General features: G+C 57.1%; 1 protein-coding gene across 1 annotated transcript; it reads right to left on the bottom strand.

The window, feature by feature from the left end:
- Positions 1-10,260: 10,260 nt before the first annotated feature.
- HES1 (hes family bHLH transcription factor 1) lies at positions 10,261-14,131 on the bottom strand. The gene is made up of 4 exons (XM_068200700.1): positions 13,969-14,131; positions 13,789-13,884; positions 13,620-13,707; positions 10,261-12,890 (listed from the first exon to the last, which is right to left on the bottom strand). The coding sequence occupies exons 1-4, from the start codon at positions 14,074-14,076 to the stop codon at positions 12,406-12,408; spliced, it is 777 nt and encodes a 258-aa protein (XP_068056801.1). The 5' UTR covers positions 14,077-14,131; the 3' UTR covers positions 10,261-12,405.
- Between the last annotated feature and the right edge of the window lie 214 nt (positions 14,132-14,345).

Below are 14,345 nucleotides of genomic sequence, written 5' to 3'. Positions count from 1 at the left end.
GCGGTGGGAATGCTTCTCAAGCATTTCGGATGGCTCTGTAATGAGGCCGGCCTAAATATGCCAGCATTGTTTGTGCTGGACAATTAAAAGCTCCCCCTTGCCACATGAACGGTGTCTCTGGTGGCGGAAGGGCCCGGGAAGGCGCGGGCGAGGGCAGCCACAAAGCCCGCCTTTTGTTCCGTGCTCCTTTGAACCCGCTCAAAGCCCCCGTTTCAAGGGGTGGCTTTTGTTTCCTTTTCAGCGGGCCTGAACCCAGAGCCGCCTGTTGTTTAGCAACACAGAAATGTGACCTTAATTGACTCTGCTCTCGGGTGCACTGTGTAAATCACTTCTGGCACCCAGGGGAGTGCGTGACGGGCCCCCTCCCTCCCCAGTCCCAGTACACCCGGGGAGCATCCTCCCTCCGGCCGCTCCTGGTTCCTGGCAGAGTGGACCCCAGCTCTGCGTATCATCCCCATGTCGCAAGCTGGCAGGGGAGTGGGATGGGAAATAGGGCCGGGAATACTCCTGCCTCCATGGCAAAGGGTTTCCCATTTTCAAGTGAGAGCTGATAAAACTGTTTCCCAATATTCTTCAGACTCTCTTTGCAATACCGATCCTCCTGCTTGTGTTTACGGTCCAGCTGGGCTGGTAAACCTCTTCACCTACCTTCCCCGGGACTCAGTGGGTTAAAGCTTATTGCAAAATAAATTAAAAGATGATGATGATGAAAATGATTAAGTGATGAAAAGGTAACAACTCCTCCTGTGAACCTCTGACACACACTTAGCCAGACGACTTATTTGTAGGATACCAGGGGGCTGATACATTAACAGATATAATTTGCGGTCTCCCGAGGAGAGGTTAAGGACTGGGAGCACGGCTCCCTGGGAGCTGCCCCGTCTCTCCACCTCGCCTGCCCTGGCCTTAATCAAGCGATCATCTCAGCCCGTGCCTCGCTGGCCCCCTCTCTTCTTTCAATGGGGGAAAATTTGCAGACAAATTCCTGCCAGCGGGACGTTGGAGCTCTCCTGCGTGGTGGGATAAAGATACCTGTCACCTCCACCCGGCCCCGCCGCCAGCTCACGCTGGGAGCGTCGTTCAAGGAGCACCATGCTGATACCCTTATTTGATTACGCCTCTTCATGCCTTCCTCTGTGCGGGAAGAGCTATTCAACAGCGGCGCCGCTGCCTTCCCAGCACGGGCTGGCCCCGCTGCTGGCCTTTTGTTAGCCCCACTGGCAGCACGCCGGGCATCAGGGCTGCACACAGGGTCCCCACACCACCGCCTCGGGCCAGGGCTCTTCCCAGTGCTTTGAAACCAGGCCTTGGCCAGGCTGTTGGTTTTGAACTAGAAAAACTGCAAAAATGAGGGGATAATAGGACTTAAATAGAAATATGAATGGCTCCATGAGATAAGGGCTCTGTTCCTTGTACTCCACAATGCTTTTGGCATGATGGAAATGGGGCTGCTCAGTACCTGTTATTTGTGTCCACTGGGAGATCCCAGGGGCATATTTTCAGGATCTGCTCTGGGTGCTGCTGATTGCTGGGTGATCCAGCTCCTCTGTGGCCTCAGGAGTTTTTGGTCAGGTTTGTGAGCTTGCAGAGAGGATCAATTGTCCCTCTGCTCGAGTTGGAAGATCAGCACCTAGAGATCCCCTGGACACCATGAGCTGCAATCTCAAAGGAAACACCATTTTGCAGATTCCCTGGCCAGAACCACACACCCCATGTCACCCTATCCACTGCTCCTGAACAGTGCCACATGTTCTCTGCAGTGTCCCAAGCACCAGTGGTGACCACCTCACTAGACGAGATATGCCCTCTGTAGCCCAAGCAAAGGGGACCCAATGCTGTCCCAGCTCTGAGCCTTTCTGCCATCCCCAAAAGTTTCTTGTAGCTTATGTTAAGGTAAAATATGTTGCTCCAGGTGACACTGAGGTGTGAGTTCCCAGCCAGCCCTGCAGCAGCCTGGGGAGGGCAGCCTGTGTTCCTGCCTCTCCTTCTGGAGTTAATCACCTGAACTGCTGGAAATGTGGAGCAATTGGCCCTTGTTTTGCCTTTCCCTGCTAGATTAAAGAGCTCTTAAGTACCTGGTTCGTTATTTCTGCCAGGATACTTTCGCACCAAGGTCCTTGGGACTGTAATCAAGCCACCTCTTGATCTTCTTCCTGATAAACTAAGTAGGCTGAGTGTCCTGTCTGCCTCCATCGGAAACGTCCTCAGTCCTTGTCTCGCTCTCCCAGGGTTTCTCTGCAGGCTCTCCAGCCTGGGCACAGCCTGCTTTGGCAACAGCTTCAAGTGTGTCAGGATTGGACCTGTTGGTGCAAAGTCACTCTCCTGTGTCAGCTCCTCCAAAACAACCTTTAAGTCTTGCAAAGCCAGCGGTGGAAGGAACAAACAAACAAAAGGCTGCACAAACCTCCCTGCCTGCACAGCTGCAAATCCCCCCATGAAGCCTCAAGACTTTGGGCATCTGCCCCTTTTCCCCTTCCCCACACCAAAGTTTACTCAGCATAATCCCCCCTAAACTCTCCCTTCAGTGAGTTCTGCTCTGCGGGGCAGGAGGAAGGCTCTGGGGAGCTGTGCTGCAATGAGCATGGTTGGGGCTGAGCATCTCAGGAAGTGAGGGGCCTCTCCAAGCTGTGAAGGCCAGCCCTTACCCAGGTATCACATCCATCCCATGATTCTCAACACCAGCTCCAGGCTCTCAGAGAACCCCAGTGGCTCTGGTGCCGACTGCTGCCTGTTTGTTCACCTTAGAAGCTGATGGGCCTACACATGGCTGGCTGGAGAGTGGTGACCAGGGTGGCCAGTGCAGCAAGGATCACATCTGGGACTTTGGATACAAGGTGTCACCTGCAGGAGCCCAGTCCCTTGAGTCACCATGCAAGCAGCACCTGTGGTCTTTGGCAGCTTCACAGTCACTGTGCAGAGAAGGGCCAAATGGGCCAAATCACCACTGTGTCTGTACAGATAAAATGACAGTCTGGTACTTAATTAATCTTCAGTACCTTACTTTTGACTGAAATACCCTGCAATACGTATTGCAGGTGTTATGCAGACTGGGGCTAGCTCTTGTTATCAAGCACTTCCTGCCCTGCAGGGAGCATCTCCCAGTCCCTGGGGCTGAGCTGGCCCTGCCACCCTGTGCATGCTTACTGCCCTGGCCGAAAAGTGGCATTTGCAGGACTCAGGTCACTGCCCCCTAGCAAAGGAGCTTTCGACGGAGCCCCGGCAGCATGTCCTGCCACCGGCACCTCCTGAAAGGGACTTTCCGCTGCAGCCCCAGCCCATTGTCCAGAGGGATAATTGGAGGGAGAAGTGAAATGGGGCTGTAAGGAATTCTGCAGCTATTCAACAGGGCCGGGAGGCAGAAAGCTCGCTGCTCCTGACAAAGTGCTGAGGCTGCTACTTCCATTCTGTGTCCAGAGGGGAGGTCTCTGGAGGGCAACTCACTATTGAGGAGGCTCTGGGGTTGAAACAACACCCGGTATCTGAAGTTTTACTCTTTCTGTGCGAACGTGCTCTGACGTGGCTGCGCTCAGGGTCCTTCCCTGCTTGGGGCTTGGCAGGGCTGCAGCTGCTCCTACTTCCCAGCTCACACAGTGAGGGGTCAGGGTGTCCCCAACACTGTGTTCTGCTGACACCAGCCTCAGCTCTGCTGCCCTTCTCCCCACGCTGCCCTCATGGGCTCTGCCTGGCCAAGTATTCATTCACTCATCTCTGGGGTCCCATGCAAAATTTCCTCAGCCACAGTGACCCCAGAGACCGATACCTGTGCCACCCCAGCACCCGGCAGCACACACACAGCTCCCCCAGACCCCTGCCAGGGTCTAGGTTGCCCCCTTCCCATATTTTTTGGGGGGATGGAGCAACTCTGGAGCGGGTACCCAGTTTGGGGGTGGATGGAAAATCTGTGTTCCTCTTTCCAGGCATCCTGAGGCTGTGAAGGGCTGGACGGCGAAGCGTCTGTGTGGTCCCTCCTGCGCAGGCAGAGCCCTGTGGAGGGCAGCTCCTCTCCCACACGCTCCTGCCAGTAGCTGGCCGTCTCCAGACATCTTGCATCGCTTTGCTCAGCCCTGCTGCAGCTGCAGCCGAGCTCCTGCTGGGATCTCACACTCAGGGTGGGGTTCCCCCATCTCAAAAGCCTCCTGGCGAGATCCGGCTGGAGGCAGGGACACAGTCCCGGTCAGGAGCAGTCCCCTGCAATGCTGGGCCGGCTCCGGCGCAGAACCTGGGTCTGTGATGCCTGAGCCCTTGGGGAAAGCTTTCTGTCAGTTTGCCCGGGCTGCAGAGGGATTGGGGGCAGAAGATCTGGAAGCCTGTGCAGGGGTTGGCCTCCTGCACATGAAGCCTGGAGGGGATGAGGGAGTGCCCAGCTGCCTCCCTGGTGCAGACAGACACATGGGGGCAGTGAGCCTGTCACAGGGCAGTCCCCACAGATGCTGGGGCTGCCCTTGCCCTGAGGGGCATCGTCCTATTTTACATCCAGATGCTCTTGAAGCAAATGCATAAGTAAACCCCTTCTCCTTCCTGCCCACTGGGATGACACAGTTTCAGACCTTGGAAGGGGATTTAGCTCTTTTGTCTCTGGCCCTGTAAACCAGGTGAATGTGCAATCAGCAAACTGCTGGCAATTACAGCCATCACAAATTTCTGCACCAGTGCCATAAACAAGTGGGAGGGGGAACTCAGAGCACAGCATCCTGAAGAGCAAGAGAAGACAAACAGAAGTATGTTCCAAGGTTTAGATGAGGCTGCTGTCATCCTTGGGGCCCAGTGCTGTTCTTCCCAGAACATGGTAGTCTCATAACACCTTTGCTCAGTGGAACTTACCAGGCTGTCTCAAGCCCCAAGGAAAGCCCTCCTGACCTTCCCGGGAAATGACTCCAGCAAGCAATAAACTGGCTCGTGTTTACTTTGAGAGGGGTGTCTCGTCAGGCTTTAACACAAGAGGGACAGCTCTTAGCTGTGAAATGTAGCTGACAAGAGAGCCATGGCTGGAGCAACCCACAACCACCAGCACATGCATGGGACCAGCTGGGCCTGAGCCTCCCCTGTGAAGGATGGGAGGCCACGGACAGTCCATGCTGTCAGACCTTTTCCTGCCCTTTTTCACATGGGTGATGGTTAACCAGTTGCAACTACAGTGTGCCTCTCCAGACTGGCAAACACTGAGCGATAAGAGAGCCCCTCACCCCATGCAAGATTTGCAGCGGGGGCCAGGATGAGAGAAGAGGGAGTGGTGACTGTGCTGTGGGCTGACCCAGCCTGGGAGGAGCTTGCCAAGAGGTTCTCTGTGACCCTCTTGCTCACCGTGACACTGGCTGAGCAAGCACAATGCAGCTCTCAGCCATGCCTCTCTCCCCTTTGCCTGTTTTTGGGCTCTCATCCCACAGCCCTCATCCATTACTTCAGCCGTGGGTGGCCACGGTGGTCCAGCTCCTCATCCCTTTGAGGAGCCATGACCCTGCTCAGCCTGTGCCAGGCACCAGACCCACTCTCAAACCCCTGGGGGCAGCGCCCCGAACAGGCAGCAGTGCAGGCAGGGGCTGCCCGCCCACAGGCTCTGCCTGCAGCCCCAGGCTCTGCCTGCAGCCTGCCCGCACGCAGCTGAGCCCAGCGGGGAAGGCAGTGAGCGCCAGCCCCGTCTGTGAGCACAAACATCTGCTTGGAGCCTGCTCAGAAACACCAGCCCAGGCTGTCCAGCTGCCAGCCTCTGTTTCGAAGCACAATAAAAGCTGAAGGATGGCTGAAAGGAAATGCCCCGTGGGAAGTGCAGAGCTCTGTACTGTGGGATACAGCAGCACTGATCCCACAGTGAGGAGCGAGGCTTGGCTGCAGGGGGTAAGGAAGTATCCATCAGGCCTGTTGGAGTCTTTGCTGTGAGACCCTTGTGCAGCTGATGACCAACCAGAGCCCTCCCAGATGCAGAGCTAGGGATAAGTGCTCTGATTTCCCTGTGCATTCACCACGCAGGGGACTGGTTTGGTTGGAAACACTGCTTACTGGAAGGATTTGTCCTGATGCACCATCATCCCAAAGCTCCCCCTTCCCTTCCCAGGCTCATCATCTCCTCCAGCACCCACTGTGATGCAGCCCTGAAGGATGTCCTCGCCCCTCTTCCTCAGCCACACAGGTCTCCAGTATTGCTTTGCATTTACATGTTACTGTCGAAGGCCTGAGTGCAATGGACCATTTGCTCTCCCCTGCCATAAACAGGATTCATATCACTGCTGGAACAAAGGCACGTTGGCTCCCAGGTCCGGACACGAGCCTGCCTCCTGATGGAGGCAGGAATGAGGCTCAGCCTGATACTGGAGATGCAAAAAAGCCAAATGTTTCCCAAGCCTGGCAGGATCAGCCTGTGTTGGTCTTGCTTTATACCAGTCATAGCATCAGTGAGGAGACTGCTGGGCTGGGGGGGCGGGGGTCCAGCACCACTCCCTCTGTTTGGCAGATGCCCCATGTGTGTCAGCACTGCCAAATGAGATGGGGGTTTATCTGTGCCTGGGGTACAGCAGGGCTGTGAGGGCCAGATCCAGGCCAGATACATTACTGAGGTTCAGCATGTGTCTATATCCTGCTCCCTCTCTTGCTACAAACACTGTCCAGATTTCCAGCGTCAGAGGGAGAAACACCAGCCAGATTGTTTTACGGTTTCAAGAACTCATAATGTTTTCCAGAGAACAGAGGTACAGCCCATCTTCTGCAGTGGGACAAGCTGTGGGAGCCTCCAGCCATTCATGACAGCCCTCTTTTTAAAGGAATATTCCTGTCTGAGCACTAAGGAGCCACTCTGGGGGTCACATTCATACCACCCTGCGCTTTCAGTGCTGGGACCAAAGCCCCTTCGCAGTGGGTGGCCCCAGTGAGCCGATGGGTGCCCCTTTTGACTCCCTGCACATCCCATACTCACACAGTCAGACAAGTTTCATTCCCTGACTCAACTCCATGTTTACCATAACAGAGTCCAGATCTCTGGTTCCTAATTTAATAGTGGTGCAGTGACATGACAACAGGTCAAGCTGTGTGTTCCCAGGGAGAGACCTGAACACAGCAATCCCCGGGGGTTTATACCCTCACAGTCTGTGCTGTATGTGCCTCTTGGTCCAATGGTGTGATTTATTCTGGGGTCTTCTCGCTCTTCATTGGGTCCTGCAGGGTCTCTGGGTGACCAGCCATCTCCCTGCTGGGTTGTGCCACAGGTCCCCGTGTCCTTTGTTAGGCAAACAATTGGTGCCAGTTCACAGCTCCTGTTCTGCAGCTCCAGCCATTTCCCCCTGTCCAGGAAACAACCTGCAGCTTGCACACCAAGGTACTTGCACTAAGTATATTCCTTAACACTTCTGACCTCCTCAGCAGCAAGAAAAAGCTGTCTAAACAACGGAAAAAAAAGGTCTTGGAAAGGCTCTTGCGAGGCACCCCAGTGCATCCCTATCCAGAGCGGTGTGCGCCATCCCAGCCCCAAGCAGGGAGCAGCCTCTCCTGGCAAAGCCCGAGACATGTCCCCCTTGCAGGGCAGGCATGATCGCTGCTGGTCCTGGTACCGGTGCGGCTGGGGGGTGTGATGGGAGCCAACAGCCCAGGGATGGTGTGTGACCCCACCTGGGGGGAAGAACCCAGCAGAGGCCCCACTCCAGGAGCAATTTTAGGGATGAGTTTTGTTGAGGTGCTATGCAACAGCAGGCTGGATCAGACAGACTGTGTCTCCTTAGTGGGGCTGGGAGAACACGGAGAGAGACGTGGCTCTGCAGCCAGTCACAGGGTGACCCAGCCCTGGCTCCCAGCCCCAGCTCGCAGCCCATGAGCCACCTCACGTCTCAGTCCTGCAATGAGGCTGAGTCCCAGCCTCTGTTCTAGCAGCACTGCCCAAGCCACGCTGTTGTTCTGGCAGGCTCATTACAGCAGGTCTGCTTTTAATTAAGCAGGATGCTGCTTTTGTACAGCTGAACCCTTCGGGAGTTTGGGTACAGAGCCTTCACCCCTGCGGCTCCTGCTGCTCACCCCTGTGTGCAGGGCAGCAGGCAGGAGCAGCCGGGGCCAGGGGCTTTGGGAACACGTGCTAGGGCGGTGTGTCCCAGCCACACAGGATGTTGGCTGTGTCCCCAGGGTGACAGGGCATGGTGCAGTCTGTACCATGCCCTGTGGCGGGTGTTTGCTCTCTTGGGGCCAGAAGGCAAAGCCCAGAGCTCTTATCGCGCCAGGCAGATAAGGGTTAATGCCCCAGCAGTTGTGCTGAGCTGGCTTTATTGGCAATAAACCCCTTCTGGGAGCAGCTTCCTAATCATTACAGATTGCTGGTAGCCCTACCTCCAAGGCTGTCCTTCAGCAATAGCACCTCTGCCCTGCCCTGCTGCCCCTGCACTCCCCTTGGCAAACACACCAGCAGCAGGCCCCTCCAACCCCGCACCCCCTTCAGTGCCACACAGTCCCCTTGCAACCCTCACTGTGGTGCTGGCACAAGGGACATGTGCCCCCAGCTTGTTCCCACTGCTCAGTGTAGATGCTTGTGCGGGGCTGAGCAGGGAAACAGTCCAGAGACTATGGCCTGTGTGGATAATATCACTGTCCTTGGATACCTGAAAGATGCTGGAATGGGGAGCTGGTACCCCTGGGGCAGAGCTCTGCTTGGGCAGAGCTGTCAGAAATCACTCCTCCTGCAGAGGCTGGGAAGGGGATAAGATTGTCCCAGCCGTTCCCAGCACCAGCTGATCGCATGGCCACAAATGTTTAATAAATGGGAGTGGAGTCGTTTGTCTGGGCTGATCCCCCCAGGAAGTCTGTGCTCCGCAAAACAAACCGAGCTTTTGTTTGACTTGTTTTAAGTTAAACACGTCACCCCTGTAAATCACAGGTCCCCTTCCCTGCCCCAGGGGCAGCAGCAGAGCGAAGGGGGCTGCTGGCCTAGAGGTGCTGGTGCAAGCCGGAGCCATGTGCTGGCAAGTCTGGTCCCACCACCGGGCTGTGTGTCCCAACTGGAAGCCACGGGGCCGGAGCATCCCAACCCCCGCAGCACACAGCCGTCCCAACCTGCTCACACACCCTGTTGCACGCAGCCCCCAGGCAGGTTTGCAGTGCTGCTCCCGGGGGACTCTCATCCTGGCTCCCCCAAATCCCAGCCCAGCTGCCAGGCTGCTTTTTCACCACCCCACGCTCCCCGCGGGCAGGACGCCTGGATGCCGGCCCAAGGTCAGCCGTCGGCTGCGGGCCCTTGGCAGGAGCGCGGCCGATGGTCGGGGACAGCCGGCCGGGGGCTGTGCCGCCGCAGGGCCGGGGCTCGCCGGGGCTCGCCGCGGCGTGCGGGCGGCGTGCGGCCACGGGCTGCCGGCGGCCGGCCCCGCCGCCTGCCAGCGGGGGCCGGGCGCGCTCGTGTGCGGCGGCAGCGGCGCGCTCCCTGCCGCGCTCCCCACACCGCTGGCAGCCCGCCACCGCGCCGGGGGTTCGCTCCTTTCTCACGACCTCTCAGGTTCCTGAGCTCATCTGGGAGCTATTCATTTCCTGCCAGAAAACAGCCTTGCCTGCTAAAAAAACCACCTTGGCCGCAGAGCGGCCCAGGGCTTGGTACGAGGGCTCTCCCGGCTTAAATCATAAAGCTCCGGCTGTCTGGCTGGAATCAAAGGCAGGGCGGGCGTGGGGGGGCGCGGGGGCCTGTGCCATATGGTAGCACTTAAGAGCCAAGGAGGAAGCAAGGAGGGGCTTTTGCACCGCTCACGAGGAGTGTGGGAAAAGTTAATTGACTTTAATGACAGGTTTCCCGGGACGGCAGCAGCAGCAGATGGAAGGGAGCTGCGGGGATGCGAGGGGCAGCCGGGGCTGTAAGCTCCGTGGTGCGTGGGGGGCAAAGCAGGGTGCTGGGAAGGCAGGAAAAGCCCCCTGCACACAGACCCCCGTGCAGGTGCACTGCAAACAGGCAGGGATTGGAGTACTGCTCCTTCCCGCTCAGCACCCTCGGGTCTGCAAATACACCCAGAGGACTGTGGCCAAGTGCTGCCCAACCCAAGAATGGTCACAAGAAAGACCTGCCTCCAGCCCTTCCCAGGATTCTCTCCACCAGCAGACAGGGCTCAGCAAGGTGCCCAGGGAAGCCAACAGGAGCTACATCCCATCTGCTAGCACTAAGTCAAGCCCCTTTTCCTACCTGTCCTGTACAGTCCCCATGCAGGGTCATAGCACAGCCCTGTACCTTCCCTGGCACTACTCCATTACCCTTTCCTGCTCATCCCACAGCATCAGTTTAAAGGCATTTGCTGCACCTGAAGGAGAATTCCCACACACAATGATCCACAGACCCACAGCCTGCATTTGTCATCCCAATTTGTCACGGGCTCAGTGAACTGGCACCAAGAGCACAGCTCTTGGGAATTGCTCTGATCCCCTTAAATCTCACAAACTCAAGCGGATCTCTCATGTCAACAGGCTGTGGGATAGAGTAAACACAGAAAGCTTTGGAGAAACCGGCCCAAGCATGCCATATCTGCTTTATACTAGGCTATTTAAACTCCATTAGCAAATAGGTTCATCTTGTCTTTCACTCTGGGATCTGCTGTATGTTCTCCATTAGCCTACAGCAGAGTCTCTTTTTTCTAATGTGCTTTCCAAACCAACTGCTTCAGCAGAAAAGGAGGACTCTGCTCAGATGGAACAGCATTCACTCTTATAGGTGATGCATGACTGGTCTACATCAGCTCCACACAAGCCATCCAGCAACAGGAGTTGGTCTGATGCAATTCTGAGACAGGTCCTGCGAGCACTTCTCTGAACACAGGGTGGGCTCACTCCTACCCTCAGTACCTCCAGTGCAGGAAGGTGACACTCCAGATAGTGGAAGGGAAAGAAAGCTTAGCCTGTACAGCTACATACCTGCCTTGGGACAACAAATCTGATATTCCCAAGCCTTGCACACAAAACCTGGCTGTGAGATGCCTCTGTGAGGGTGGCAATGCAGGCAGGCCAGCAAGGTGTTGGAAGGGAGGGAAAGCTCATCCCAGGGAGATCAGGTCAAAAAAAAAAAAAAAAAAAAAAAAAAAAAAAAAAAAAGCTGCCACTGCCTATCTCAGGCACATACCAACCCCTTCCCAGGATGTATTTTCAGATCAGGTGAATATGTTTCTTTACCAGGAACAAAGCTGGGGAATCAAACCCCAGCAGGTTTAATCCATCTGGTCTCACTCACCCCAGCTTTCATTTTCCCAGCACCTGGATACAGTCAGGCACCTGGCTGATCCAGACAAAATCCAACAAGCTTTTGCAGCAGGATTTGGACAGAAACCCCAGTGGATCCTGGCACATCTTAAAGCTGTCCGCTCTGAGTTAGGACTTGTTAAGAAGGGCCATGCAAGCTGTAACCTGAGACTGCTGCTCGCCACTATCTATGGCTTGCATCTTGCCTGGAAACGGGGCATCCTCAAGTCACAGGGGTCAGCTGCAGCTCATGATTACAGAGTCCTTGCAGCCCCACATCACTCCCTCGACCACGTGTTTTCCATATAACAGCAGAGGAAATGCCCAACTCTATCAAAACCACATGCAAAGCATTAATCATCAAGCAGAGCTTGGCTGCTGCTCAGGGTCGGGAACAGCTCTATGCTTTTAAGTCCAGGTGGAGGTGGTGCCCAGCGCCTGCTGCAGCCCATCAGCCAGGAGTCAGGAGCACTCGTGTCAGGCTTGTCCTGCGGAGAGCCACTGCTTTTGTAACTCGAGAAGCTGGCAGGCACCGCTCTCTCAATCAACTGACTGGAGGCACTTGCAATTTACACTACAGCCTGGGAAGCAGGCTCCTCTGGGTTCAGGGCAGGAGGCTCAACCCGGGCAGCTCAATGTCTTGCTTTACCACATCAACTCCATCAGCCCGAGGTGCCAGAACAGAGCAGAGGCGAGTCCCACAGCACATTCACCAGCTCTGCAAATACAAGCTCCTTTTAACAAGTCTGATTAATTGAGCTGCTCCCAAAGAAGCACTGATTACATCCGCCCCAGGGCAGGGAGAGGGGCCAGGTGATTTCACAAGACAGAGGGGACAGAGGGTCTGAGTGACAGCTCCAGCCTGGCGAACAGGACAAGGCAGCCCTGGAGCAGCAAGATCCACAGGCAGCCAGGAACTGGAGTCCCTCCTATGCACACATGCCAGAGCTCAAATTTTCTCCAAAGGCCTTCCAAAATGGAAGGGATACTTTTATTTTAAGAGCATTCAAAAAAAAAAAAAACCAAAAAAACCCAACCAAAAAACAAACCCCCAATCTTTGGTGTCACATAAGGAAAGGGAGGAAAGGAAGAAAAAAAGATCTCGTGTAAAACACGAAACACTGTCAAGGGAGTGCTATGATACAAAGGCACAATCCAATATGAACATATAATCTATATACAGCCGTGCCAGCAGCACGGGGTGCAGTGCCAAGTCCAGTCCGGTGCCCACCACCCTCACCAGGGTCTCCAGACTGAGTCGGCCGTGCCAGGTGGCGGGCCTGGCGGCGAGGCAGCAGTGGCAGCTGTGGGTGGGCCACCATACAGAGGCAGCACAGCTCCACCAGGAGCAAAGGCAGTGCTGGGGATGAGGAAGGCAAACTGCCCATCAGAGGCTGGCAGCAGCTGGAAGCCACCGTACACCTTGGCTGCATCGGCACCCGGCTTGCAGGGCATGCCCGGGAGTGGCCCCACGCCACTGCCTGGAGGAACCAGGGGTGGCCCAAAGGCTGCGGCTGGTGGCAACGGGGGCGGCGGGGGGGGCGCAGGGTAGTTCATGGTGTTGATCTGGGTCATGCAGCTGGCCAGGTGGCCCAGGAGCCGGGTGCGCACCTCAGTGTTGACGCCCTCGCAGGTGGAGAGGAACCGCGTCACCTCGTTCATGCACTCAGTGAAGCCGGCTCGGTACTTGCCCAGTACTGTGGGGTCTGTGCTCAGGGCAGCTGTGGGAGAAGAGAGCACGCAGCAGTCAGCAGGCTCCACAGGGAAGAGGGGTGCACAGCCCTCCAGCATCACATCCTCCAGCCCCTCTAAGCTACGAATCCAGATAGGGAAAGCAGTCCCTCTGGCAATATGTCTTGGGTTCCCAAGTACCAAGAATTCAGATGGAGAGCACAGCCCCTCTGCTACCAAGCCCACCAGCCCACCAGGGACCCAGGTGGGGAACTGACAAGTCCCAAGAATCTCTTTACGTCCCCATATACCAGAAACCGAGGTTGGAAACACAGTCCCTCCAGTGGCTCTTGTACCTCTCACACCCCCAAAACAGACCCATATGCAGAGCACAGCTTTGCTAGCAGAGGGAACTCAAGCTGGGACTGCAGCCCTCTGTGTGCCCTCCAGCACCAGAAATGCACGAACAACACAGTGACCGTCCCAGCATCGCTTTACTGGGGATACTAGCACAAAGCATGATGCCCCTCACCACCCCCCCGTAGCAGGGATGGAGCACTGTGTCCCCCATGAAAACAGGATTCAGGTGCTGGCACCAGGATTACAGGTACAGAACACACTACCCTCACCTCCATCAGTCCCCAGGGATGCAGGTACAGAGCCTGGTGCTCCTGCTATCCTCTCCACCCAGCAGGCAGGCAGAGTGTGATGGCCCCAGCCCCCGGGTTGCAGGCAGCGCCACCCCAGCTCCTTCTCGCCGGTTCCCCCTCGGGACTCACCAGTCATTTGGGCTCGCTGGAGGCTCCGCAGGTGCTTGACGGTCATCTCCAGAATGTCGGCTTTCTCCAGCTTGGAATGCCGGGAGCTCTGCGGGAACAGGCGGGGCTCAGACCGGCCCGGCAGCGCCGTTTGCCCCCGCACCCCCCGCCCCGACCCCCCTGCGCTTACATCCTTCTTCAGTGCGTCCAGGATGAGCGTCTTCAGCTGCCCTAGGCTCTCATTGATGCGCGCCCGCCGCCGCTTCTCCATGATGGGCTTGGAGGACTACAAGAGAGGCGACAGTCAGCGTCCGGCACGGCTCCGCACGGCGCTGCCCGTTCAGTCCCATCCCGTCCCGGCCGCCCTTACCTTGCGATGCTCGGCCGCCGTCTTCGGCTTGTCGGGCGTCGCATTGACGCTGGCGGGGGTGGCGGCCACCGGCGAGGCGCTGCTCTTCTCCATCAGGTCGGCCGGCATGGTGCGCCGCCGGGAAGAGGCGCCGCGGCGGCGGCAGCAGCAGCAGCAGCAGCGGGGCGGGGGCCGGGCCGGGCCGGGCCGGGCCGTGCCGTGCCGTGCGGGAGCGCTCGGGGCGGCGGCGGCGGGGCCGGCGGGGCGCGGGTGCCGCGCGCCCTTGGCCGCCCCTACTTATATAGCGCGCGCCGCACGCGCGCGGCTCGTGTGAAACGTCCCCCGCCGCCGTTCCCACACTCGCGCCCAGCCAATGGGCGCCGCCCGCACGCGGCCCC

This window comes from Anomalospiza imberbis, chromosome 10 (assembly GCF_031753505.1).
Source record: "Anomalospiza imberbis isolate Cuckoo-Finch-1a 21T00152 chromosome 10, ASM3175350v1, whole genome shotgun sequence".
Lineage (NCBI taxonomy): Eukaryota > Metazoa > Chordata > Aves > Passeriformes > Viduidae > Anomalospiza > Anomalospiza imberbis.
The sequence above is the reverse complement of the archived record's forward strand: the minus strand, read 5'-3'. Positions and strand labels throughout refer to the sequence as shown.